This window comes from Alternaria ethzedia (genome assembly GCF_023757985.1).
Source record: "Alternaria ethzedia strain BMP 0044 chromosome Unknown scaffold_26, whole genome shotgun sequence".
NCBI classification, from domain to species: Eukaryota; Fungi; Ascomycota; class Dothideomycetes; order Pleosporales; family Pleosporaceae; genus Alternaria; species Alternaria ethzedia.
Genome location: NW_026056219.1, coordinates 257435 through 283255, shown reverse-complemented (window position 1 = coordinate 283255; position 25821 = coordinate 257435). Strand labels below are relative to the sequence as shown.

The window sequence follows — 25821 nt, the reverse complement described above, 5'->3', positions numbered from 1 at the left end:
CACCCGTGGACGCAACAACGTTAAACACACCTCACTACGAAATACCACGATCGATCGTTCACTCGAAAAAGCAAATTTCCTCAAAGATGGCATCGGCGAGTTCGCTTGTACTACCTCAGTCCCCGCTGTACCAATTGGCCGTCGTGAAAATTGAAGTGTTGACCTGCATCACATATCAGCACCCATTGGCATCACTTCATCATGTAGATGTTCACGATTGCTGAGTGCAACTCCCGACGTACCCATACATAGCACATGCACAACATGAGGAAGATGATGGTCTCGACCACTAGCGCAAGCATCCGTGAACTGCCGATGAACTCATCGCCTGGCCTGACCAGGACCATCCTGAACCTTGTCCGGCGCACCTGCAACCTTAATCCAGCTCTAGCTATTTTGATACTATTGCCAAGTGTATCAGGTCTCTTCGGGGCTAAGCGCGCGATGCGCTCGACAACAAGAGGTACCTCGGTACCCGGAACCAGCGCGTTACGGACGCTCAGCACCCTTATCGCGCAAGTCCAGAACTAGATATGCAGCGCGATGGATGCAAAACACCGAAACATGCAACTGTGCGATGACGATTGGGATGATGGCCGTCTTGCATGTGTTAAAATGGGTTGCGCTGCACACCTTCCGTTCTAGTCGTCCAGCCACTGCCAGCCCCGCAAATAACGGGCAGCGGAAGGATTCCCGCCTGACTTCTGCCTGCGTCAACCTCTACACAGCTTTCTCGAGCAATGTCGCCGTGATCCGACCACCAACGGGCTTCAATGGCGGCGACCTGTGCTCGTCGTACAATTCTTCACCGCGACCAGGAACAGCACCAGCTCGTCACCACCCCACGACCCGCAATTGCGCAGCCTCCGCTTCTGCGAATCAAGGCGCGCCCCATTGAAATCCAGCGCAACAACGGGTGACACCACGCCAATCAATCGCCACAATGACCGACTTCCATGAGACAAGATCGCCCCTGACAAACGAAAATGTCCAAGCATGGGCGCGTGCGAATTTTGCCGCGCCCTTTCGCGCCCTGCCACGCGCCGCAAGACTGCATTGGATCCAGTTCGACGAGAGCTTCACCATCAGCAGAGCCATCTGGCGAGGGCTCGGCCGCTCCACCCACAAGCAATTGCTTGTCATCGGCGGATATGCGCCAGGCCCCGCGGGCGACGACGATGAACCCATAGATCGGGTCACCGCGCACGTCCACGAAGATGAGGCCGAGGTCAGCTTTTATCGCATTACCGAGTTGGAGGACGGCGCACACGAGTTGCAAGCTGTGAATAGTACCAGTACTGTTGCTTTCCATGCGCCTTTTTGTGATGTTGGAGACGATACGGGCGGCTCCAAAGCCATCCATCGTGTGTCGGCCCTCATTCTCTACTATTTCTTGGCTGCTGGCCACGTGAAGGAGTTATGTCGGACAAGATCAGATCCTACCATGTTTACCAGGAATTTCCGAGACGCGTGTTTGTGGGTGCAGAATGAGGGAGAAAGACCATTGCTGCCGCCGTCGAGGAAATCGGAACCCAGTACGCCCATTGAGAAGGATTCGATCGCTGTTCGGCCAAAGCGATCATCTACCGTCTGTACGTCGATGATGATTGTCATTTGGTTGATAATGTACTGACTAGAGGCAGCATCATTATCAAGATCCATACCGGAAGACATCCAGGTCCAGCCGCCATCCATCAAACGCGCAGCAACCGACAACTTGAGCGTCAAGATCAAACGCGAACGCGATGAAGACTACCCCAGCATTGCATCGGCTATCCGTCCCAAGAAACACCGTCGCACCGTCAGCGAGCAAATCGTCACGCCCTCGAATCTCAAAGACTCAACCTCAGTCCCGTCACCGTTATCCATCCTCAGCCCACGCAGTCCAGCACCAGAGCGCGTAAACCGTGCATTAACAGACCGAATCCAACATCTCAAAGACGAAAACGCCGGTCTCAAAGCCTCGAATACCAGCCTAGAGACTGAAAAGACCGACCTCCAAAAGCGTATGGAGAAGGAATCCCACGCCTACCGCGGACTGCAAATCGAATCCGACGCGCTAAAGAAAGAATCCGAGAACATGAGAAAAGAGATGATGGCCATGAAAGAGCGGTTAGAATCCGTCGAAACATCAGGCGAAAAGCTAAGGGTGGAAGTAGACCGGTTAACAGCTGTGGAAGAAGCAAGCAAAGAACTACGCAAGGAACTAAGAAATGAAGTGGAAAAACTAAGAGGACGGGTCGAGAGAAGCGAGAAAGAGGCTGAAAATGCGAAAGAAGAGCTGCTGGCTGTGAGGCGTGGGTTAACGAAAGAGCTGGGCGAGGCGGTCAAGAAGTGGGGTGCGTAAGCGACGGGACGTGTTGGGGAATAGCGCTGGCTGTTGATTACTTTTTATTCTTTTGACAGATGATTTTGGCGGCAGAGGCGGCGGCTTGTGGCAAGTTGTACATGGTGTGCAAGGATGGGGTTTTAGGGCATTTTTCTTGGTTTGATGAAGAAGCGGCATCCTCGGCGTATTATTCGGCGTCTCTATTTCTCCTTCGATAGGGTTGAGGGCAGCTCGCAATTTCAATGGGATAGCACTGCAGCGGTGTTTTCCGGACTTGTTATTGGGAAGGTCATGTGTTTGATGGCTTTGTTGACGCTGACATTGAGATGTTGATGGAGAGTTGGATCCCTGCGCTTTCATATTGGTGGTCTCAATTTCACTCTTCCCTCGGATCTGAAAAGTCTACTTGAAATTGTCGATACTATCTCATACTTCTGTTGTTAGAACAGGGGTCGAAGAGTCCATGAATATACTCCATCGACGCATCGTATCCCCACGCCCTGATACGCTACGCCTTTTTCCAGAAATCCGGTATCTTGGTTTGTTTCCCACCGCGAATCGCAGCCTGGAAGCCAGGTCCATCCTCGTCCTGAATCCCACCATTATCTTCCTCTTCGTCGTCATCCTCTTCATCATCCTCGTCGTCGTCGCCATCTTCTTCGTCATCGTCGTCATCTTCGTCACTGTAACCCTCATCCTCATCCTCAGATTCTGACTCAGACTCTTCCCACATCTCTTCCTCGACCTCGATGACAACGTCTTCCTTGACTTCCTCCTGAACGTCCTCGTCAATCTCCTGCTCAGCCTCTACATCAGCTGTTTCCTTAACCCCTTTATCTGCCTCCACCTTTCCAACCTTTGGTTTCGCCTTCCACAGCGGCATCCCAATGCCCTTACTCTCCACATGCTCTGCCTCTTTCAACTGTTCCATGAAACCATAGTACTCGCAATACTCTTCACTCGCCAAAACCCAGCGCTTGGGATGGCGGATACCCATTTCACCAACTAACCCATCTGCAGCCGCCACCTCGTACTTGTGCGGCCACATGTTCTCATATTTGAGCTCGCGAAGCTGATCTTTCCTACGCATTTCTTCTGCGTGTTCCGCGGTGTAGGTGTGCATCTTACCAACAAGTTTCTTCGGCGTGAGCTTGCCGCTAGGCAGAAAGTTCCAAGCGAAATTGATCTGCTTAGTTTGGATGCGTTGGCCCGTTCTAATATAGTCGCGAAGAGCAGCTTTCTGGACTTCCCTTCGTGAGCCCCTATTGCCGAGCCGCTCGTACTGCACGCGCGCGAAGCGGAACAGTTCTGCAGATTTGTACCATTTGCGCTTTGGCGTATCGTCGTATTCGCCGTACTTGTCGAAATAACGAGCAGGAGGAGGAGAAAAGTCGTCTTCTTGTTCGCAAATCACAGCCCAGTCTAGCGCGTGTTGGTACATGAGCCAGTCGTGCCCGCAATTTTCGCCCATGCCGTCTAGGCTGTCTCGCAGCATACTAACGATGCTACGATACTCTTCGATCCGGACGTTTTTGTCTTGATCGGTTTCCTCGGACGCATCAGTGATCAAGAGTGTGACCTTGTCGAACGGATGGAAGAGAAGTGCGCGCCATGCGGAGATTTTGCGACCCCAGCCTTCACTGGCGTCGAGTGTGAGCTTCTGTGCCACCTGTCCGTGGCGCCAGTTATCTTTCTCAGCCTCGGGGATCATCGCAAGCTCAGCGAGAGCTTCGTTGAAGAAGCTGATGTCCAGGGTGAACGTGACGGATTGCAGCGCCTTCCATCCCTGGTGGAGCGGGATGGCTCCGTATAACTCAATTGCATGTCCACGCTCTTTCTCGAAATCCTTGCAGAATTCATCGAAGAATCCTTTTAAGTGACGAGCCGCTGCTTCAGAAAGCTCCTGTGTCATGTTAGCGATCAAGACCTATCTACTCTTTTTAAAAGACAACAACTTACTATGCTAGCTTGCTTGCAAGCCAATACCATACCACGGCAATCTTCTTCTTTCCGCCAGCGCTTCTTGTAAGGTAGAGGCGGGAGCCATGCATAAAGAAAGTCGTAGATGCTCATGCGTACGTCGCGATTCAAAAGGGTGAAGAACATGGCGTCTTGGACTATCGGGCTCGGTACGGATAGTGCAGCGTCCTGCATGGTGTTTCGTGAGAAAGAAGAGTTGACGGTAGCTGGAGTGAGCGCGTGCTCTGTCATAGTGACTCTGTGAGTGGTTTGTTTGCTCCAAGCTTGTGGTTGAGCGATCACAATGGAGGTACAGCAAGCGCTGAGTGATTATGGAAGCGTGACGGGCATTATATAGAGGTAGGAGGCGCGTAAGAAAGGCATCAGTGCGCTTTGAGACTGCTGCACGGGCGAAAGATCCGGTGCCTGAAGGATTCCGGTGCCTTCCAAGGTTGATCACGTTGAGGAACCGACTATCAGTGAAAGAACGATTCAAATTGCACCATTTCAGTGATAAATCGCGGCGTGATTGTATGATAGTGATTGGAGATGAGTATATGGTATTCCCATTGACTACTTTTGAACATCAAAATCATCAGTCTTCTCCGAATTCAAGACATCAAGGAAACTCAAAAGTAACCCGTTTCCTCTTCTCCTTCTTCCCCTCTCCCCTCTCTCCATCTTCCCCAACCACCACCACGCTCCCAAACCCTTCAAACACGCTACCCCCCAATCCAAACGCCCCAACCCACCTCTCCGCAACCGCAACCGCATTCCCCCACCTAATCCTCTTCCACCCCCCTTTCCTAAACTCATGCAGAAGAATATGGCCTAGCGTATGTATATCCCTCCTCGCCCTCGTCAACCTTTCCGTCGTCGTCCGCCCACTCATCCTATACCCATTCCCGGCTGGCCCCTCCAAGCTCGGCATCATACAAAGCGCAGTATGCAGCCTCGCTTTGTTCCGCATGAAGATGTTCTGCTGACTCAGATCATGGGGAGGGGAGGGAGGATGCATGTACCCCGCTGCCAGACCGAAGATGCCCCAGCCGAAGGACTCTTGTGGTAAATCGCCTACTGATAGGATGTCTTCGAGAACGACGATGGAACTGTCCCAGAGGAGGGTGAAGAAGTCGAGATCGGATTTTGTGGGGCTGGGCGGTTGGGCGCTGTAGGTGCTGTCTTGGGCGGCAGCTAAGGAAAGGGCCAGGTTTCTGAGGGAGGGCGAAGAGGCAGGAAGGACTTTGGGTGGTCGGAGAGAGCGTGTGAAGACTGATGTGGCGGGCAGGGTGGTGTATGGGCCGTGGTGGGTGATTAGGGCTTTGGCGTGGGAGAGGAGGTGGATGAAGCGGGTAATGTTTGTCATGCGGATGGCGGAGGCGAGGATTTCTTTGTTGGGTGGTAAGGCGGGTAGCTCGCCATCGGTTGCTGGGATGGGGTTGCGAGACTGGCTGGGGGAGGCTGTTGGTGGTGTGGGGTTTTCAGCCATACTGGGTCCAGTATGGCTACCTGTTGTGGATACGCTGCTGCTAGCAAAGTACTGGAATACTGTTGGACAGGCACTGTTGAGACTCTGGTGATACCGTGAGTGAGATAGAGAGGTCAGGAGCGGCGGGTGGAGATAGAATGGTGGGTGACGTGAATGACGACCAGCGTTGATGAATGTGTTTCGCGCAGGTGACGCCACGCTCCAGAATGCTCTCACGCTTTGAGTCTTCTGATGACTGATCTAGTGACGTTGGAACGCGTGTCCGTCAGAGCGTCGCGATATGGTGAGTCGATAAGACATAGTTTTCATGACACTGCGTATCGCTGGGTATGTTTGACCGCTTGAAGTGAGAATGTAGCCCGTTTGCTCAACTGAGATGATTCAGATGGCGGTGAGACATACGGTACTCATTGCGAGAGTTCACCCAGGTACGCGAAACTTTCCAAGACTCAAAATACTTCCGCGCGTGAAACTATGCCTCAAGCTATCGCGCAGTTGCAGCCTCGGAGGTGCCTCAGGAAGCCTTGCAGGGCCTTCATATTGTTGTTGAACCGTGACCGTGTGTATAATCTGACCCTCTGGAGTTTCCGGGACATCTTCATCTGTGACAACAATTTTTGGCGGGGACAGATTCTCTTCCAGGTCTATATCGTGAGGTCCATGGATCTGTATGGTGGTCATGTTGCCAGGTATCGTAGGCACCAGATCGGAAGGACTCAGGCTACGGCGATATCCGCGGCGATGTTTTCGTTTGCGACCACCTTCTTCTGAAGGATAGTAGTTGCGGCCTCGTTCTTCACGGGGTGCGTCGGCTAGACCCATCTTCCATAGACAGTGGCGGACGAGCGGACGGAGTGTCGCGATGCTTCCGGCGGTGATGCCGATGCCAGGTTCGATAGTGCTCCATAAGGCGACGTCGGTGGTAGCATACAAGAAATCGGGGCCTTGGACGAGGGTGTGAATGTACGCCATACGGATGGCAGTACCGGTGCTTCCGATTGCTGCGAATGCAAGGATACCTGCGACCAATAGCTTTGTCTTCGTTCTCATCTCTAAGCCCCAGACGATAAAGAAAGGAAGCAAGCCGAATGCCCAATCAGCCATTGCGTTGATGGCAGCGAGGGCATAGGTAATGCCCAGAGTTGGTCCGTTGTGTATGCATCTGTCGGAGGCAGGATGCACGTTCCAAAAATCCGAAACTATATCCATTAGCGAGTGTGAAAACGAGCGCTTGATTGATGCTTACTAGGAATGCATTGAAGCAAGACTAGAAAGAAGTAGACAAGACCGCATAGTACAGTGCCTAGCATGAGTATTCTGATGGCCCAGATATGCCAGCGCTCAATCGCGACCCGCAGGTAGAAGTAGCCGATGGCAAACTTGAGCAGACAGTTCGCTATTACGTAGAACAGCTCGCACAGGTACCAGAACTGTATCGAGTCAGATGTCAGATAATGTGATGAGAACGTTACACTTACCAAGAGTGCTGTCTTCGCATCGCTATCGCTCAGCTCCCATCGATGGCGACCAGTTCCGTGCATCGCGGCAATGATCTGACATGGGAGATACACGGTGAACGTCAACTACAAGCTTGATCAGCATAGTTTCCGATTGAACGCGAGACGGGACCACTTACTAGTGCCGCAACCATGTACGAGTCATCTTTTCCCCATGTCTTCATCAGTACTGCGCGTACGTAGATCCGTAGGAGAACAGTCGTCCATGTGAGCACAAAGAACAGTGCAGCCACGGCGAACACTTCGGGACTGCGGTTGTCTTTGCTCATGTCGGAGATGCTTTCCGGCTATTGAGGCTTCGTTGATTTTTCGTTAAAGCGATGCGATCTCTCATAGCTACCTGCAGTCGTTCATCCGAATTATTGCTGGCCGTATCCCACGCGATGGGAAACTTCATCGACAAACAACGGGATGCCGAGGAAGGCTCCAATATTAGCAGACCCTGGAGCATAGGGACCGTTGATAGTCGTGCCAGGCGCGTAGTCTCCGAAACTGGCCAGAAGCCCTGCCGCGCAAGACCAGTGGAAACCAACGACCCACTATTGAAGATCGCGTTCTTAACCGAGTCATGAACGATGTGCCGGACGGTCTATTCGTTGCGAAAGAGCGGTAACTTCAATGGCGGCCTCTTAGGCTGCATACCTCAGCTGCCAACCTCAACACGGAGACATCTCCTCAGGACAAGCCACACGGTTAATATCATGCAAGTAACTTTTGACATGTTCGGTCGAGACGTGAACTGCCGGAGGACTAGGTGGTAGATCTGCAGATTGACTTTGTGCAGGCATCACGATTCCCAGCCTGAAGCCGCCGCTAGGAGTCTCCCTCCGCATCTCAACGGTTGGCCCTCCGGTCGGTACCGATGATGACGGCATGCGCTGCCACGGCCAAGGCAAAGATCCGAATCCGAAAGCTGTGATGGCCCAACGCGGGTTGAAGCAGTCTAATGTTTTGGAGTTGTGGTTAGGCGGGTCTGGGCAGGACGGAGAATGCCGTGCCGCGGTAGATCGGCACAGGGATACCCGTTGAGCGAAAGGGTTAACCTGGCCTGGCCACATGGCAGTGCGGTACGCCATCTTCAAGGCTTTCAATTTTGTAATCTACTCGTCATTGTCACCGCGATCGCCACAATAGCATCACGACTTCGACGTTTTGAGGAGCGAAGAGCGAGTGGTTCGGCATCGCAAGCGCAGACACCGCAGTTCCCCATCCCGCCAGCCGTTACGCCATGTCTTAGGGCCGATTGCGTGCTGTCCAAGCCACGAGGACAGACCCCTATCATCGACACTGCGATTATTCACTCTTCTCTCACAGCTTGCCAACGCTCTGGCGGAGCTTGTCGTGTATTTGCAGCACGGGTTGCGACAGATCCTGGTATCACAAACTTCCAAGACGCGTTACTCACATCCTACTTAGGTAGGCTTATGTGTCCTCCCTGATTGATCCGCAGGCAATCTTCAACTCAAATGCAATCCATTCATCCTTCCGGCCATTGCCAGACGTCGTGATTCGTAACAATGGCTTGCCGGAAAGGTAAGCAAGGTTGCAGATGCCGGCAAACTGCTTGCGTCGGGTAGAGACATCGAATTGCTGTCTTGAGCACAGTCGCACACCCGCGAATATAATGGAACACAACCGTTCGGATCTCAGTGTCTCGCATGTCCTCTCCAGCCGTATCTCCATCGTCTCCTTTTGTATAGCAGCTACACCAAGGAAGTTCATCACATCGATCTGATTTCGAAAATTCCCTTATTGTTTGTTTGTCAATATGACTACTCAAGCGTATAGCACTTGCGCACTTCCGGAGGGCCTTCGTTACTATCTCCTTCGTGGCACTGTCATGGTACCGCTGGTACCAGTAGACCAGCTGCCTTTCCAACTTCAAGGAATCCCACGTCAGTTGACCCATCGCCAGATCTCAGACGGGGCTTGGAAGCTTTGCTCAGAGACGGACGAGATCCCTTCGGCTCTCCTGATCCAAGCGCCTACATCCAGCAGCTTCTCGCCTCGCTCCACTACAACGACGCAGTCACGATACTTGGCACCAGACCATCATGTACGTGCGGAGCCGCAGACGATGCCCGTGAGCGACATTCGTACTCCTCGACTATCTCATCCCCTCCCAGCGATCGTGAACACGGCAGAACCACCTCGCCCAACACCCACCGCTACTACCGAACGCCCGTCCTCACTCACCGATACCTTCGCCTCTATCTACCAGAAAGATGCGCAGCGCCTCGGATACCGCCTCCCCCATCCATCTGGCATCGAGCCCGACCCATCCAAGAAAGAGTACTGCACACACTGGATCAAGACAGGCGAATGCGACTGGACAGCCATCGGATGCAAGTTCAAGCACGAAATGCCCGGCATCGAGAAACTCCGTGAACTAGGCTTCGTCAGAGGTATACCGAAGTGGTGGAAGGAGAAATCTGCTATCGGTCCCAGGCCGCCTACTTGGATGCAGCGAAGGCTAGCGGCGAATGATGATGCAGAGCAGGATGGTGCGATGCCGGAAGCAAAAGTGTTTCCCGACCCTTCGACATTTCGAACGAGGAGGAGTGAAGAGCGTGATCTACTTGGTGACGACGTACAGCAGCCGCGTGGTATCTTCAAGAGGAACTCATCTCCCAAGCAGACTACATCAGGACGACTGACCCCTCCACCAGCGCCAGTCCAGGAATCTATGCGCCGTGCCAGCCAAGTATCAGATCTGCTCATCGATCTTGACGATACTCCTGCGCCTCCACCTAGCCCTGAGTCATCTCGCGCTTCGGAAGGCAGTACAGGATCCAGTGAGATGCAGATCCCCTCCAGTCGCCCCTCTACCTCGCCACCTTCGTCGCCCAGCATCGAGTGTAAGACCTCGTCACCGATCGATAGCAAACCACCCCCAAAGGCTGTCGCTACCAAGAAGACGTCAAACAAAGACGCCACCACCCGGCGCCACTCCCAGCTCTCATGGGCTTCTGATACCGAAGATGACACCCCCGCTCCCACTAAGCTCACACCCAAACCCTCTCGACCAACCCAACAACGACGCAGACCCGCTCCTCGCGGCGATAGCAGACGTGCCGCTACAACTTCCACGACCTCGACTCCGACTAAGCATTCCGGTCTTGCAGCTTCTAAGCACGCAACCAATGATTACGTTGTAAATAACAGTGCAAGCCACGGCAGGAATGCGAACCGTAAGATTCACGGTAAACATGTGGAAGATGCTGGCGTACCAGAGCTACATGCCAAGATTGAGCAGTTAAGGAGGGAGGCGCATCAGAAGGAGAGGGTGAGGAAGGGTGCTGTGATGGCGGCACCTGCAGCTGGCAGACGAACAGCTGTGTGAGTGGAAGAGGTGTGCGGCGGTGGTGTGTGATGAGGTGCAAGCACATGACGTGTGACGATGTTCGGCACGGGGCAGTAGGTGATGAGTGAGTTGTACGAAACGCAAAAATTGAAGGGTTAGCGGTAGTATAGCCGTATCGGATCAGTGTTTTGCTTACAAGTGTCTGCCTTTCCTACTTTCTCTATGATAGACTTAGGTGATCTGGTTCTTTGATGAATGCGGCTCTACAACAACACTTGTCTGACATGACGTTATAATGCATCGCTCGAGGCACTGCGCCTGGTGTACAACCCCAACCGAAGTAATAAATGGGAATATAAATACTCATCTCCAACACCTACCATACAACCACGCCAGATATTCAACTCATCCCATCCCCTAAACCCCCTCCCCGCCAACCTTCCTCTTCCCCGACACAGCCAGCCTCTCCGCCACCTTCTTAACACACGCCTTCCTCTTCCAACACCCGCGATACCACTCATCCAACTTTGCAAATCTCACCTCACCATTCTCATCTTTCCCACCACTCATCCCACTCCCACCACTCATCCCACTCCCACCACTCATCCCACTCCCACCACTCATCCCACTCCCACCCACCCTCCAGCCCTCCCACTCCCCAACCAACCCATGTACAACCGGCCAAACAAACGCATCCGCAACACTAAACCTACTCCCCGCTACAAACGGTCCTCCGTTCCTCTCTACAGTTTCTTCTAGGCGTGCTAGGAGGTTCTGTAAGGCGAAGTTGGTGGTGGTGGTAGTAGGAGTAGGAGTAGTAGGAGTAGAAGTAGGAGTAGTATCCCCCCGTATTTCTCCACTCCCCTCGGTTCCTCTACTTCTCCGCGGGTTCTGCTGATTCCGCCAAACCCGCAAAATCTCCTCTGCTAATAGTATGATAGGAAACGCATTCGCAGTAGCCAAATTCGCAGAATGGCTTTTATCGAGGGGGTGATATCGGTCTAGGTACAGTAATATACCCATCGGCGTGTGAATCTCCGAATGCTGAACATCCACGTCACGGAACATAATCTGTCTGTCCCGTTCAAACGACGAATCTAGATCCGGTGCTTCAACAAGCGTGAACGGCACTTTCGCTTCCGCTAGACAGATAAGCATTTGATCATTCTGCACCCTGTCATTCGACAGGAAAAGCAGCGGCGTGTCGTCACCGGGCGGCTCATGGAGGTGCAAAACATCAAACCCCTCACCATACCACTTCTCCCACTCAAACTCCACATTGTGATTCTCGCGGCTAAAAGAAGTGATGAGGCGTTTCGTCTCCGCCTCGTCATTCGCGATGATATCCGCGGCGTCGCGTTGCGTTTTCGACGTCGCGCCTTGGCCCCAGATGATGGTGCTGCGGCAATCGAGGTACGTGGCTATGTGGCGGAACGTCAGACTGATGCGTATGCCTCCATATGCGTTTTCCGTTTCGCTGCGTTCGGCGGGCAGGCGCTTGTCGGGCTGGATGCCGTGGAGCCATTTTGCGTTTGAGGCGAGGCCGAGGGTGAACATGGAGTTATGGGGGAGGTGGACGCGCTGGGTTGAGCGCTCGGTAGTACTACTTTCAGTATCTTCTGGTGTTGATGACGGGGCTTTCTTGGTGCGCAGCCGCATGGTGCGTTGCGAACCGAAGCTTACATTGACGATGGAGGAGCCTTTTGCGATGTCGAGCGTCTTGTCCGAGTGCTCGGAGATGAAGTCGTTGCCGGAGCGGTAGAGTTGGATTAGCACGTGGTTCAGAGGGTGGCCGACGAGCGCCTCGGCGCGCTTTCGTATGACGTGGACTTTGGGGGAGAAGCGCAGCAGGGGCAGGGTTTGGTCGGATGGATGACGGTATACGGGCATTGAGCCGTCGTCGCCGAAGGCGCCCTGGCAGCATACTAGACGCGGTACTTCGCCTTGTTGGTGGAGCATCTTTTGCCAACGTACTTCGTTGTAGAGATGGGTGAAGATGGTGTCTTTGAGTGGTTTTGCTGGTTCGGACGGGTGGAAGTAGTCGGCGGGGAAGAAATCGTGGATGATGCGTGAGTCGCCTTCTGCAATGTGATCGCCAGGCCCTAGGACGGGGAACGTTGCGAGTGACTGCAACTTGGGCGGCTTACCCATCGTTGCGGCTTTTGTAGGTGTCTTTGTTGATGATGGCGAACTGGCTTCTGGCGTGCTGACAGGAGGTTGTTCTGGCCGTGCAGCTTCTACAGTCGGTAGCTTGATTTCCCTGTCGTCTTGCTTCGGGGTGGTTGGTGCAGGCTTTGCAGAACTGATGGACCCTCTCTTTGACTCAGACCCCGACTCAGACTTTGGTGCCCTAGTGAGTGACATGCGCACGCGATCCGAGAGTTCAGTCAACCTGTTTTTCTCCTTCTCATCACCAGCCTTCGCGGACAATGCAGGTACCGAGCTAGCATTCTTCAGCATATGCTGCTTGCTATCCTTCTGCCGCAAATCTGCAACACTCCCAGCTTTTGCAATCTTGGACATTCGTTGAGGCTCAGCCGATGCGGACTGTGGTATGACTGTCGGTGCCGTAGTGATTGGCGGAGATGGATCTTTCGTAACCTGGTTCGCCGTCGTGCTCGGCTTGCCATTCGCCTCTTCACCATCTTCCCTTGATGCTTCTCTGTCCTTCGCTTTCTTCTTGCTCTTCCTATTCTTCCTCATTCGAACCTTCGACTTGACAAGTTCCGGCTTGTCCCCTTCTGTCTTATCTTCCGCGGCACCTGCAGCACCCTGTGCAGCCCTCTTCTCTATGATGTCCCTTGCGAGAGACAGTTTAGCCATACGCTCCTCCATAGTCTGCTCGCTCTTCGCGCCATCCGCAGGCGCTGTTGTCTTTGTCGCAATTATCGTCGTATCCTCCTTGAGTATCTCTTCACTGTTGACCAAATACGTGCTGAAGAAATCTTCCATGCGCTTCAGCGCCAGTTCGTGTCGGTTTTCCCTGCGGAAGCCCAAGCAGTCTTCTATGACATGAATCTTGACACCATGCCGCGCTGCATCGATGACAGTCGCAAGCACAGAAACATTGGTGATGCATCCGCAGATGAAGAGTTCGGTAATGAGTCTTGCGCGCAGAGTTATGAGCATGTCGGTGCCCTGGAAGGCGGAGTAGTTGGTCGTTTGTATCACAACGTCTGCAGGTAGCTCGATCTGCTTCGCGATAGCATCTGCAAACTCGGCGCCACGCGTGTCGGGCACGCATGCTGGCGTTCTCTTCTCGCTCTTCAACAGGAACAGCTCTTCGTCTTCCTCAGCCTTGGCTTTTGCGACTTCCTTTGGCAGCGTCTTTCGTCGTGCAGACACGCGTTTCAGCAGGGCTAGCGCGCGTTCCTTGTGTTTTGAGGATCTGGATGGCGCGGGCAGCGACGCTGCTTCCTTGGCTAACTCTTCCTCAGCTTCATTATTGTTTTCCTCGCCATCGAGCAGCCCTTCTACGACAAGCGTGTCTCCTGCACCCGTGTCGGCGCCAGTCGCGATGCGATCGGCTTCGTACAGCGTCTGGACCCAAATGACATTGCCGCTGAGCTCCCTGAATTTCGGGATCAAAGTCTGGATGCGCTCCAAAAAGCCCGTCTGGGTGTCAACCGGCAGTCGTCCTTCTGATGTCACAAAGTCGTTCTGGAGTCCAACGAGAACAAGGGCTTGGTGTGTTTGGAATTTGGGTTGGTTTTGGGACACAAGGTCCATCAAAGACGCCATGTTGGAGTTCATCGTGTCAGGAACGCGAACGGCTAGGGTTGAACGCGGAAGCGACAAGTCTTGGCATTAATGCTAGTGAGCGGGAGATTGCCAAAGACAAGGGCTTTCTGGATGCGAAAGCGAGCGGAAGGCAATGGTTAGAGTGTTGGTGTTCTACTTTTTGGACGACAGCTGATATTTGATCACGAGATGCAAGCAGGATGAAGCCAAGAGGGCGTTCAGTAGATTGAGTCAAGTCGCCGCATCTTCGGGCCATGCAGGGATAAGCATTGGAGGAACGCGTCCCGGATGTGTTGCGCAGGGCGTTGAAAGCTCCAGCAGGCAGGATTGGTAGTGTTTTGGAGGTTTCGACGGCCGCTAGATGGCCCCTCGCCCGTCCCCGCCACCATTAGCGCGGGGCAAGGGCGGTACTTCTATGTTTGCGCCCATCTGCGACCGCGGACATGCTCACTCCGCAAGGGCTTCCCTCTCATATCCTCCACCATGTACATCTCGACGACCGCATCTCCGCGCACACGTGTGTCTGCGCTGCGGCTTGCCCCCGGACTATAGGTCGGACGGCATAGCGCACAAGGCAGGAAGCCTAAACGGACCTCATTCTTCACCGCCAAACCACCTAATGCTCTGGATGGTGCTCGGAAACATGTTCCAGCATGTAATGTCCCGACGTCGCTCTTGCCGGGCCCAGGATACTGGAAGCAAATTCTTGCGGTCACTTGTTGCTGAAAAAGGATGTAATCTTCCGCGAACCATCCGCCTTGGACGTCTTTGCTGCGCTGCCGTTACTCGTGGCGCTTCTGGTACCTTGCTTCTTCACGGGTGTTGACTTCTTCGCAGGGCTTTTGGCAGGCGAGACAGACGCGGTCGGTTTGTTGCGCTTGTGCTGTGGCTCAGACTCTGCGTTGCCATCAGCCACGTCGTCGTGCTCTCGCTTGATGCCTTTTGGCGACGTCGCTGGGATAGGCAATGGCGCGTTATCTTCGGTACCTCCCACGCGATCTGTGGTGACACGCGTCTCATCAACGTCGTGCTCGACTTTGATCTGGCTCTTCTCATCTGTCGAGGCGTCCAGATCATGCTGTGCTTTGCCGACAGATTGCTCTTCCGCTTTGGTCTCGGCAGCTTTTCGTTGGTTACCGAAGAAATTGGCAATGTTGTTCTTGTTGGCCGCGCTGTTGATTGGCACGAGAAAGGACGGCGAGTTGTTGCCGACTTTGCCTACGTCTTTGCTGACCGGGTAGCACTCCAACTCACCCTCGTATGGTTTTAACAGCGACTGCAGTTCTGTGCTCCACTCTGTGCGCGTCGGGTCCAGCCAGGTGCGGATGGCATCTGAGCCGTTGTCGAAGATGACGGGCATGCGGTCGTGCAGAAAGCTGAGCTGCTTGTTCGAGTCGGTGGTGATGACGGTGTAGGTGTAGAGCTTCTCGCTCGAGTCCTCGAACTGCACACAGTCCCATAGCCCAGCGAAGCACATGAGCTGGCCGTCTTTGCGCTTGGTAAAGTGTGGCAGTTTCTCCTTGCCCCCGTTCTTCTTCAGCCACTCATAGAAGCCCTGTGCCACGATGATGCAGCGCTTCTTCTTCTTCATGGTCGTCCACATGCCGCGGTCTTCGAAGAGCGAGTCGTCGCGGCAGTTGATCGTCTTCATCTTAGAACCGTAGTCGGGGTTGCGCTTCGTCCAGAACGGTACGAGACCTGTCGCATGCTGTCAGTGACGTACGAGGTCATAGGTGGATGTGCCTACCCCATTGCATAGACTGCAGTTTGTATTTGGTATCTTCCGTCGCGCCTTCCTCCTGGCCGCCAGTCTCGGGACCGTCCGCTCGGTATACAAGCCCATGATAGCCTGGGGCGAAGTTGTAGCTTTGGCGCACGTTGCTGTCGTCGTCGGGTGCCTCTTCGACTGGCATCTGCGACTGTTCGAGCTGCTGGCGGACCTCCGAAGGCCTCTGGTATCTTTGTCAGCTGTCACATTGTATTTCGCGTGACCACATATACTCACCAAGGCCAGCGCATACCGTCCACACATGATTGAAGAGGTTCAGTGCATCGTGGTGAGGTCTACGGGCAACGCGATGCGGCGCGTTGGTGATTGGCTACGTCATGACGAGCCTCAGCCCTACGCGGAACGCACGCGACGGGCACTAAAAGTTCGTTCCGTCATGCACTCGCTCCACCAGCTGCCAGATGCCATCGCCCACATCTTTTTGCCTTTGCCCGGCGCACCATGTTGAGCAGGACGGCCCCCCGCGCCGTGCCCCGAACGAGCGCAATCGCACGCTGCGAAGCGCAAACCCCGCTGACACGATGCCGGCGGCCAGTACAGCAGCACCTGGGGCGGCGCTATGGCTCGACGATGCGGGAGCAGTTCCGGGAGCAATACCACAAGAGCCCCGTGCTGTTCCCCTTTGCGATTGGGTCCATTGCCCTCGTGGCCGGCATCTGCGTCTTGTACATACCGTGGTACTACAAGAACGTCATCATCAAGCCCTACCACAACTTCCCCGAGCCCGTCGCAAAGAAGCTGCGCAGAGCCCTCTTCTACAGCCGCGGCCAATGGCTCGACATCCGCGAAGCCAACAAGCACTTTCGCCAGGCGCTCGCCCTCGCCGACGAGATGGGCATGGATCCTTTTAGCGACGAGATCATGGGCGTCAAGTACACCATCGCTGCGCTGTTTGAGGATGCGGGATACTACAGTTTGGCTATCGATGTGCTCGAGATTATGCGCAATGATTGCCAGAAATGGGTCGACGAGTTCTCGGATAAGCATTGGACAAATGGGAATAGGAGCAGGGTGAAGAAGAACATGGTGCAGATCAATCTGAAGCTGGGCCAGCTCTACGACGTGAGATATGTCAACGAGCCTGAGAACGGCGAAAAGCGACTGGTCGAGGCTGTGGAGAGCGCATTGAAGGAACAACAACGGCGGGAGAAGGACGGTGTCAAGAACGGCGAGGGGCCATGGCTCACCAACGACGAGATGGGCGGTGTACTCGAAGGTAGGCAGCTACATGGCCGAATACCGCTTATGGCATGCTAACACAATCAGCCCTCGGAACACACTACGAGCAATTCGACTCGCACTACCTCGCCGCACCCCTCTTCGTCAAAGCCCTCCAACTCTGTCCACCAACCTCATGCCACAGCGTCGTCCTGAGTACATCCCCCCACACTCCTCCCCACCCATCCATCCATCCCGACTAACCCACTCCCAGTGAACAACATATCCACCTGCCTCGCCCAACAAACCCCGCCCACCTCCTCCAACGCAATAACCATGTCCGACGCCCCCACCTCCTTCCCCGTTACAAACTCCGCGCCGCGCTCCCTCGCCATCGACCAAGCACGGCAATGGGCAGAACGGGCCCTCGCCCTCTCCGCCCAGATCAAGTCTTCTTCCTCTGAAAGGAACGAAGAGTGCGACATGGGCTGTGCCGTCGCGACGCATAATCTCGGCGAGTTCTTGGAAATGGAAGGGAAGATTGGGGAGGCGAGGAGGAAGTATGAGGAAGCAGCGCAGTTGGCGAAGAAGATTGGGTTTGGCGAGGGGGTGGCGAATGCGAGGGCGGGGGTTAAGAGGTGTAAGGGGGTGGAGAAGGGGGGTTGATGATGGGGGGAGGTGGTGTAGTATGTGAGGGGATATATTGGAGAACGCATGAAAGTCTATTTGAACGTTGTGTAGCGAGCGCAATGAGCCGTTGCGTTCATGTGCCGGGACGCAGACCGCTGGGTTAGTAGGTTTAGAAGTAGCTTTGAGCTACAAGTCAACAGCGGAGGTTTATTCTCACCTCACCAACTACACATCGCAACACGGGACGACCTCACCACATACCCTCTTTCCATGTCAAATCCCTTACCAACGCAACCTCGCCCCCTTTCCACCTCTCCATCTCATCACACAAAGTCCTTACTCTCCAGCTCCACACAAAATCATCCCTCTAACATATTAGTTAGCTCTCTCCCTCGCAACCAGTTCCATGTGCTCTGTTTCTGATCACTGTTCCACGATAGTCTACTATATTTCTGATCACTGGTTTCACGAGACTAGCGGAGAGGAAGAGGAAGAGGATTGATTGTTCATGAAGAAAATTGTTGACATTAAACCCGTTGACTATGATAGGGCCAGCTATTCCCTTGCCACCGGTGACAGAGAAGAAGCCTGAGAAGATCATAAGCCCCTCTCTCTATATCTCGAGAGTAGGCGTCGTACTGGTCTCGCAGACCAGATTGTATGAGTATATACACTGTACACTGTACACCAACATCCCTCCCCTCCATTCCATACCCCACCCCCCCCCCCATCAGCGTCCATCAAAGAGCCCAGCCTAAGAGCCCCCCGCCGCATTACTACTAACCGTCCTCTTCCAACCCCCCCAGCCCCATCCACCACCCGTCCCCGCGGCGGGTTCTTTAGGAACAGGACTAGGCGTCACAGCCGGCGTCTGCGTCGGCGTCGCGAAAGGACTTCCTCCCATCGGACTCCCATTCCCACTATACCCTCCTCCCGCTCCTCCATTCATACCCCCACCGCCACCACCACCACTCATAACGCGCTTCATCCCCTCAAACCGACTCCTCATCTCCTCCAACTCCTGTCTCGCCACCGCCTCCGCCGTCTTCGCATTCACCAACTCAAGCAACAGCGCCTCACTATCCGCAGGCGAGTTATTCTCAGTCGCAAGCACACTCTGCGTAGCCAAGCTACTACTCCTCTTTGAAAACGGGACCGGCGGAGCAGGCGAATTGTAATTATTGTAATACCCCCCTCTCTCACTCTTCTGGCTATTCGTCCTGCCGAGCCTCAATTCCCTTAACCCGCTCGTGTTGATAGAATCACTCGTTGTAGAACGGGATAGCGTGGGTGGTGTATCCGGCGCATTCCCATGGCTACTGTGATCCACGCCCGTCCAACTCGCAGCCGCAGACTGTTTCCGCGCATTCTGCCTCAGTTCCTGGATGTTTTTCTCGAGGCGCTGGTTTGCGTTGTAGCTATCTTGCAACCTATGTCTCGTATCTTTGAGCGCGTCACGTGCGATTTGCAATTCTGCGTCGCGGTCCGACAAATCGCGCGCCAGGGCGTTGGCGCGCAGGGTCTCGTTGGCGAGTTGCTCTTTCGTGCGGGACAAGTTGTCGCGGAGGAGGGCTTTTGTTTCGAACATGGACGAGGCGCGGTGGTGGAGTGTGGCGGCTGGAAATCGGGATTCGAGCGTTTCGACGATTTCAGAGGCTTCTTCTGTGAGTTCGGGGGTGGAGGCGGCGTCATCGGAGGAGGAAGGGGGAAGGGTGGTTGCGGAGGTTATTGTTGTGCGGCGGCGGGAGGAACGGGTTGAGGGTGCGGCGAGGGTGGTGGTCTTTTTGCGGACTTTGTCGACGACGGTGCGGACGATGCGGTGGTCTTCTTTGCGGTCTTCGCGCTGCTTTTGGAGGGCGGCTTCGAGTTCGCTGTTTTGGCGTTGTAGCTGGCTTACCGACATGAGGAGTTGTTCGATTTGATAGTGTAGGTCCCGGTCTTTTGACGATGCGCCCATGGCCATGGAGCCGTGGCCCGACTTCATCGACAGCGCGTCGCCATTCGAGGCGCGCGAAATATCCGTCATGGCTGTACTTTGTGTCGCAGCAGAAGCATCGGATTCGGCAGTAGAGTTGAGTGTCGAGGCGAGACTCTGCTTGGACGCCGAGCGCCTGAGGAAGCTAACGGGGCGTGAAGGCGCGGAGAGACCCGGGCTGAGTGAAACGGACTTGGTCGAAGAGTTGGAGGGCCCCCACAGGCGGCCCAGGAAGCTCGTGGCAGATTTCTGGACTTGCTGCTTGGACGAATCCTTCTCCTGGGCCTCCTTGTACTGCTGCTCCAATCCCTGCAACCTTTCGCGCGTCACGTCGTTTGTGAAACCAACGAAATCACCGACCAATTCATCCGCCGACCCCGCGTTCCGCCCGTATGGGTCCCAGAGTTGGCGCCCCAAAAGCAACTGCATTACGTCCTCGAACTCACTCAGGGACAGAAGCTTTTGTTCATTGCGCTTCATTAGCGCGAGGGCTACCCGCATGATCGTCTCGGATGCGCCCTCGGCAAATAGTACGTCGTAGATGCGAAACAGCATGGGTAGCGGACATGTGACAGCGAAGAAAGACAGGAACCATTGCGATAGATATGCGGATTGCACTTCTAGATCGTCGAGATGTTGGGCTAGCTGAGGCATGTGTTGGTGGAGCAGCTTCTGGAACTGGAAGATGCGCAGATGGAGGCCGGAGAGGTCCGGCAGGAAACACGAGCGCAGATCGTAGTCTTCCATGAGCCTGGTGTTGTTAGTCGCTGACGTTGTGATGTGAGGGAAGTGCGATGACGTACCTCACGAGCACGCAAAAGGCTTCCTTGTCGCCCATCTGCATGAGCAGCGGGCCAACGAGGAAACCAAGACCCTGGCAGTAGCCAATCTTGTGGTCGTACAAGCTGAAGCACTTGAGCACGCGGCCGAGCATCTTCTGACCCTCGCCTTCAGGGTCCTTGAACATCTCCACACCGGGGAAACTGCGTCCCAAGTCCTTGTTGATGATGTTCTCGTACGGACTCGACTCTCCGCACAGCGAGTCATACTGGTCCTCGATCAGCTTCTCTCTCGAGCCAGCTGCACTCTGCCAGACGACGCCCCGCAGCGGCGCTGGTATGCCTCCCCGAATCTTATTCAAGCAGAGCGTGGGCAGTCTGTGGACGGTCTGAGGGTAGTCGCGTACGAGGGCAGCCCAGAACTCGAGTTCGGTCATGGGGGGCGGCGAGGGCAGCTGGGAGAAGCGCATGGTGGCGGTGTCATCCGCCACGAGACGCTTGAGCTGGTTGAAGGAGGGCGGTCGGGACTGGCTGCGGGCGCGGGCGACCTTCATGTTGGACTTTGAGTTTGAGAGGATGGCTTCGTTCTCCTGCTCTAGTCGGGCGAGCAGCAGGGCCATGGCCTAGATATGTTAGCTTTCGTTATTCACACAGGGGCCGGCTACACACCTCCTCCTCGCCCTCGGGCTCCTGTTCTTCCTTTTTCTCTAGCTCAGCCCAGTCGACCTCTTCGCTTTTTCCCGAGCCATTGCTAGTACGGCGCCCCCTGCAGTCTGGCGCTGCTGTCTTGGGGGAGACGGGTGCGTCGGTGTCCCGCACTGAGATGGTAGGGCTGGTCGGGGCGGGTGTGTCGACGCTCGATTGGCTCGCGCGGCGTCCGAAGGCATTGCGGATTTCCGTTGAGTTGGTTCGTGATGATGCTCTTCGCTCCTCAACTATAATCTCTGGCCGCATCACCGATTCCCTCGCGCCTTCCTCTTCCTCTGGGGTTCTGCCGTCCGTCTCGGAGAGGGGCACTGTGACCATCGAGTCTGTCGGCAGCGGCGAGCTGTCCACGTGTGACCTGGGCGCGCGCTCGACGGCTTCTTCTTTCACCTCCATGGTGATGCTTCCGCTGGACATGTTTGCTGTCTTCACGGTGGTGGTTCGATATGACGGAGCGGAAATTTGCTCTCCGCCGCGGCAGGTAGAAAGAACAGACCTGTTTACCTGTGGCGCTCGGTTCGGTGGTGCTGGTGTAGAGCGTGTTTCACTTGAGTGGAATTAGTATGCTGGCGCCGGCTTGAGTCGTGCACGCTGTGACTCTCTGGGTATTACTCTGCAGGCGGCATTCATGCAACAGAAGAAAGTCAGAGCGACGGCGCAACAGCTCACGGCAGCACGAAAAGAGCGCGACGGACCGCAAAAGAGGGAATGATTTCCCCAACGGCCTTCGAAAGGAGCATCAAGGAGGCCCTGGACTAGGCCCGCAGCCAGCTAGACCCTCTTGGTCAGGGTCCACACTCGCCTTTGCTGCTTAATTTACGGCGGGACCAGCTGCTGCCCCTGGCCCCGCATCCCACCTACACCGACCTCACCTCCGCCTTTCCTATGGATCGAGCCCTTGATGTCACTGATTGCGCGACCAAGCGCTGATGTCACGACGCTGCCACTGGCAGCTGTCACAGCCATGCACGCGCAAATGGCGTGCACGAGGAACACGCGACGTAAACATGCGCGCCCACGCTAATTTCGGCGCCGGGGCCAATCACCGCCGCCGACACTCCGCATCCTCCTCACCAAGACCTCCCTCCCTCCAACCCCCTCCGTCCGCATCGAGCGATTGCACTCCTCCCATGCCCTCTTGAGTCGGCAGCGTCCTCCGTCGTGCTTGGCATCGCTTAACCGGGACGGGTGGTAATAGTACCTCAACACCTCCAGGGATTAACAAGAAACTACTCGAGTGCCCCTGCAGACCGCCTCTTGCTACGGCACAGTTGCTCCACACGAACTGCCCATCTTTTCCGTCTCTCGCGCCGAACTAGATGTACTGGTGTAGTCTAGGTTCTGGATCGCGACGATCAGTGGTATTCTCCGCTGATGCGAGTCTACAGTTATCTCCGTCAACTACTACCGTGATCGAAACCTTCCACATATGCTGGAAGAATATTACAATCCATGTTATCTAGCGGCTACAGCGACTGGACGCGGTGGATCTCGATTGAGCAGTGTCGACATTCTCCAAGTCCATTGTTACCTCCCTACTTGTTTTGTCCATCTTGTATGTTGTGACGGGAAAAATGCATCGCCAATAATGTTTTTCTGGCCATCTTGCTGCAAGTTGAGCGGTGTTGAACGAGGATTAGTGTCTTGAGTGGAGCCCATTATGTCCTACTCTGAGAGTGAATCACCAGTAACAGTAAGTACATCGGCCTGCTCATGATCTCTGTTGCACTTTGCTAAGCACAATCCTCAGGAGTCCATGTGAGAAAGATACGAGCGACTGACACCAACAAGCTGGTTCCTTCGCAAACTCCCCCGTACTGGAAAAGATAAAAACGCGTAGCGTGCAGAGCTGTATTGACCATGCCTTCTTGTGCGATTCACCATTGAATTTGGCCTATATACACCATGCAGAAAACCACAAAGCGCTCTATCCGCGTCATGATATGCCAACGTCCAGGAGTGCCATCGCTACGCCAAAGCAGTGATTGGAATTACACAATGGTCGATAAACGGTCTCCTTCACTATGTCGTTCTTTTCGGAGACAAGCTTTGACCCCCGTTGGAATTTGCTACACTGTTCTTCACACCTTTCACAAGGGTGTAGTGACGACTCGTGAAAGGTCGACAGCAAGAAGTTAGGCACCTCAGTCACTCTAGTCGATTCTCCGTTGGCTTTATACCCCGCCTCCCATCCGTTGCTTTCCAAGTTCATACCCGCAGCTCAAATCTATCAACTGTAAGGATCCACCACCCAGTACCGCCGCGATGCCTCCGAAGCGTAAGAACCAAGAACCCACTACACCAAAGCCCGCGAAGAAAGCCAAGACAAGCGGCACTCCTACGCGCACATCCCCGCGCAACAAGACCGGTAGTGAGACACCACCCGCAACCAGTACCGGCAAGAAGCAGAGGAAGCCGGCGCATCCCGGATCAAAAGCAGTCAAGGCCCCAGACGAAGACGCCAACTTCGAATGGGAGATCTTAGACGGCGACGAACGCTCGACGCTAGTCGTCGGTAAGGATCAGGCAAATCGACTGACACTCACGTTCCACCATCGACATGACAGGAACGAGAAAGATCGAGTCTTTACATACGAAAGGAGGGAAGCGACTGATATCGACTGGAACTCCAAGGACCATATCCGGGACATCAACAAGTGGCGCAATCAAATCTTCGTCCAGAATATGAAGTTCCCTCCCAAAGTCACCCACACACCATGGACTCCGTTCGAGACCGCCTATCTCGAGCTGTTTCACGAGAAGCTTCTGGAAGCTGCCACTGGGAAGACCGACCCGTTCGTCGCGCCCCACAACGAACTCATCTACAAGGCTTTCAACGACTACTTTGAGGACCGGACCGATATTCGGGACAAGAGCGGCAAACCCATAGAGGAGGGTCTCGGTACCAGGCCCCCAGGTGGCCTGAATTCGTACCTCAACCGCGCTGGTACTACCCTCCGTGGCCTCCGAGATCGTATGAAAGCACTCGAGCCCAAGCTTAAGAAGAGCAAGAAGGAGGACACCTGGATGCCTACCATCACCGACGACGAGATCGAGCAGTACATCAAAGGGGAGTGGGAGTCGGCTGTTGATACTACTGCCGCTGGTGATGAGGGTGAAGAAGAGGATGTAGATCAAGCGGAGGAAGAGGATGAGGATCAAGCTCAAGCTGAGGATGAAGGTGAAGAAGGAGAGGATGAAGATCAAGCTGAGGAAGAAGACGACGGTAATGTCTCCGATGGTTCTACTCTTACCACACCACCTGACACCGACGAAGAACTTGAAAGCATGGAGATTCTCGAGCGCGAACAACAGGCTAAGCGTCTGATAGTCAAGCTCAAGCTTAAACCCAGCACAGCCAGCAAGTTTCCAGGGGGCAAACGACCAACCACCAAGCCTGCGACAACCAAGCCTACAATAACGAAGCCTACAACCAGCAAGCCTACAGTCACCAAACCTACAGTCACCAAGCCTACAACCAGCAATCCCGCATCAAACACGCGGAGTACTAGTAAGGCCACCTCGGGCAGGTCAAGCGCCCGTTCTTCTTCGCCACCTCCTCCAGAGAAAAGCACCAAGAAGACGAGTCCCGCCAAGAAGACGATGACTGATTCACGGAAAACGACGGAAGCGCCCGAACCGAAGTCGAAGCCGCGAGTCGTTAAGCCCGTCGAGACAGAACCAATACCTACCCATCCAGACGTCATTGCCGATCTTAAGGCTAAGGGCTACACTTGGACCGAACTTCCCAAGAATAACGAGGAGGCGATCAAGGCACATCGGGAGGCGCAGAACGCGAAGCCTAGTGACAATGCGTGGATCGAACCAACCAAGAAGAACCTTGAAGACCGTATTCAGAGGCAGACAAATGAGGATTTTAATCGCGAGTTCTTCAACAAGGACTTAAAAGAGAAATATGAGGGCAAGGGCAAGATGGTCAACGTGGAGGATTGGCACGAGAAATCTGCACGCAGAGACGGAGCGGCGGAAGTTACTGCCCTGCTCAACACGGCTGATATCCCACCCCTCGGCTACACAGGTGACATCCGCGATCTCCACAAGAAGAGGCTGTTATCAGAGGACGAACTCGAGTTGGCTGACGCACGCGAAGCTGCCATCCCTCGCATGCAGGAAGCAGTCGAGCGCGCGCGCCAGATGAAGATCAAGGAGGAGTCTGACAAAGACCCCAACTTGAAAGCGAAGCATGATCGGGCTGCAGCTATGCAAAAAGATGTGGCCTACGATTCAGACATCACGACTTCGGGGGAAGATACGGATGAGGAGGCATGATTGAGCAGATGAGGGCGTCGATGAATTTGCTGGACAGCAAGTCAGGTGTTGGAGCGCAAAGTTCGTCAACTACGAAGCTACCGGATTGGTCGCTCGCGACTACTAGCTAAAACAATGAAATACACTGTAAACTATTCATTATCTCGATGACATTCA

General features: G+C 54.5%; 8 protein-coding genes across 8 annotated transcripts; 4 read left to right on the top strand and 4 right to left on the bottom strand.

Annotated features, from left to right (window-relative positions):
- Positions 1 to 943: 943 nt before the first annotated feature.
- J4E87_008424 (uncharacterized protein) lies at positions 944 to 2347 on the top strand (the record flags this gene model as incomplete). The annotated part of the gene is made up of 2 exons (XM_049380013.1): positions 944 to 1592; positions 1644 to 2347. The coding sequence occupies 2 exons, from the start codon at positions 944 to 946 to the stop codon at positions 2345 to 2347; spliced, it is 1353 nt and encodes a 450-aa protein (XP_049230282.1).
- A 490-nt stretch (positions 2348 to 2837) lies between these two features.
- J4E87_008423 (uncharacterized protein) lies at positions 2838 to 7318 on the bottom strand (the record flags this gene model as incomplete). Its single annotated transcript, XM_049380012.1, has 6 exons — positions 2838 to 4232; positions 4289 to 4547; positions 5311 to 5716; positions 6236 to 6976; positions 7024 to 7207; positions 7256 to 7318. The coding sequence occupies 6 exons, from the start codon at positions 7316 to 7318 to the stop codon at positions 2838 to 2840; spliced, it is 3048 nt and encodes a 1015-aa protein (XP_049230281.1).
- Positions 7319 to 9371: 2053 nt separating this feature from the next.
- Positions 9372 to 10637, top strand: J4E87_008422 (uncharacterized protein; the record flags this gene model as incomplete). The annotated part of the gene is made up of 1 exon (XM_049380011.1): positions 9372 to 10637. The coding sequence occupies one exon, from the start codon at positions 9372 to 9374 to the stop codon at positions 10635 to 10637; it is 1266 nt and encodes a 421-aa protein (XP_049230280.1).
- A 378-nt stretch (positions 10638 to 11015) lies between these two features.
- Positions 11016 to 14351, bottom strand: J4E87_008421 (uncharacterized protein; the record flags this gene model as incomplete). Its single annotated transcript, XM_049380010.1, has 1 exon — positions 11016 to 14351. One exon carries the CDS (start codon positions 14349 to 14351, stop codon positions 11016 to 11018), a length of 3336 nt encoding a protein of 1111 aa, XP_049230279.1.
- A 700-nt stretch (positions 14352 to 15051) lies between these two features.
- J4E87_008420 (uncharacterized protein) lies at positions 15052 to 16371 on the bottom strand (the record flags this gene model as incomplete). Its single annotated transcript, XM_049380009.1, has 3 exons — positions 15052 to 16037; positions 16087 to 16291; positions 16345 to 16371. 3 exons carry the CDS (start codon positions 16369 to 16371, stop codon positions 15052 to 15054), a joined length of 1218 nt encoding a protein of 405 aa, XP_049230278.1.
- Positions 16372 to 16569: 198 nt separating this feature from the next.
- On the top strand, positions 16570 to 17952 carry J4E87_008419 (uncharacterized protein; the record flags this gene model as incomplete). The annotated part of the gene is made up of 3 exons (XM_049380008.1): positions 16570 to 17344; positions 17395 to 17502; positions 17561 to 17952. The coding sequence occupies 3 exons, from the start codon at positions 16570 to 16572 to the stop codon at positions 17950 to 17952; spliced, it is 1275 nt and encodes a 424-aa protein (XP_049230277.1).
- Positions 17953 to 18670: 718 nt separating this feature from the next.
- J4E87_008418 (uncharacterized protein) lies at positions 18671 to 21792 on the bottom strand (the record flags this gene model as incomplete). Its single annotated transcript, XM_049380007.1, has 3 exons — positions 18671 to 20642; positions 20695 to 21293; positions 21340 to 21792. 3 exons carry the CDS (start codon positions 21790 to 21792, stop codon positions 18671 to 18673), a joined length of 3024 nt encoding a protein of 1007 aa, XP_049230276.1.
- A 1848-nt stretch (positions 21793 to 23640) lies between these two features.
- J4E87_008417 (uncharacterized protein) lies at positions 23641 to 25665 on the top strand (the record flags this gene model as incomplete). The annotated part of the gene is made up of 1 exon (XM_049380006.1): positions 23641 to 25665. One exon carries the CDS (start codon positions 23641 to 23643, stop codon positions 25663 to 25665), a length of 2025 nt encoding a protein of 674 aa, XP_049230275.1.
- Between the last annotated feature and the right edge of the window lie 156 nt (positions 25666 to 25821).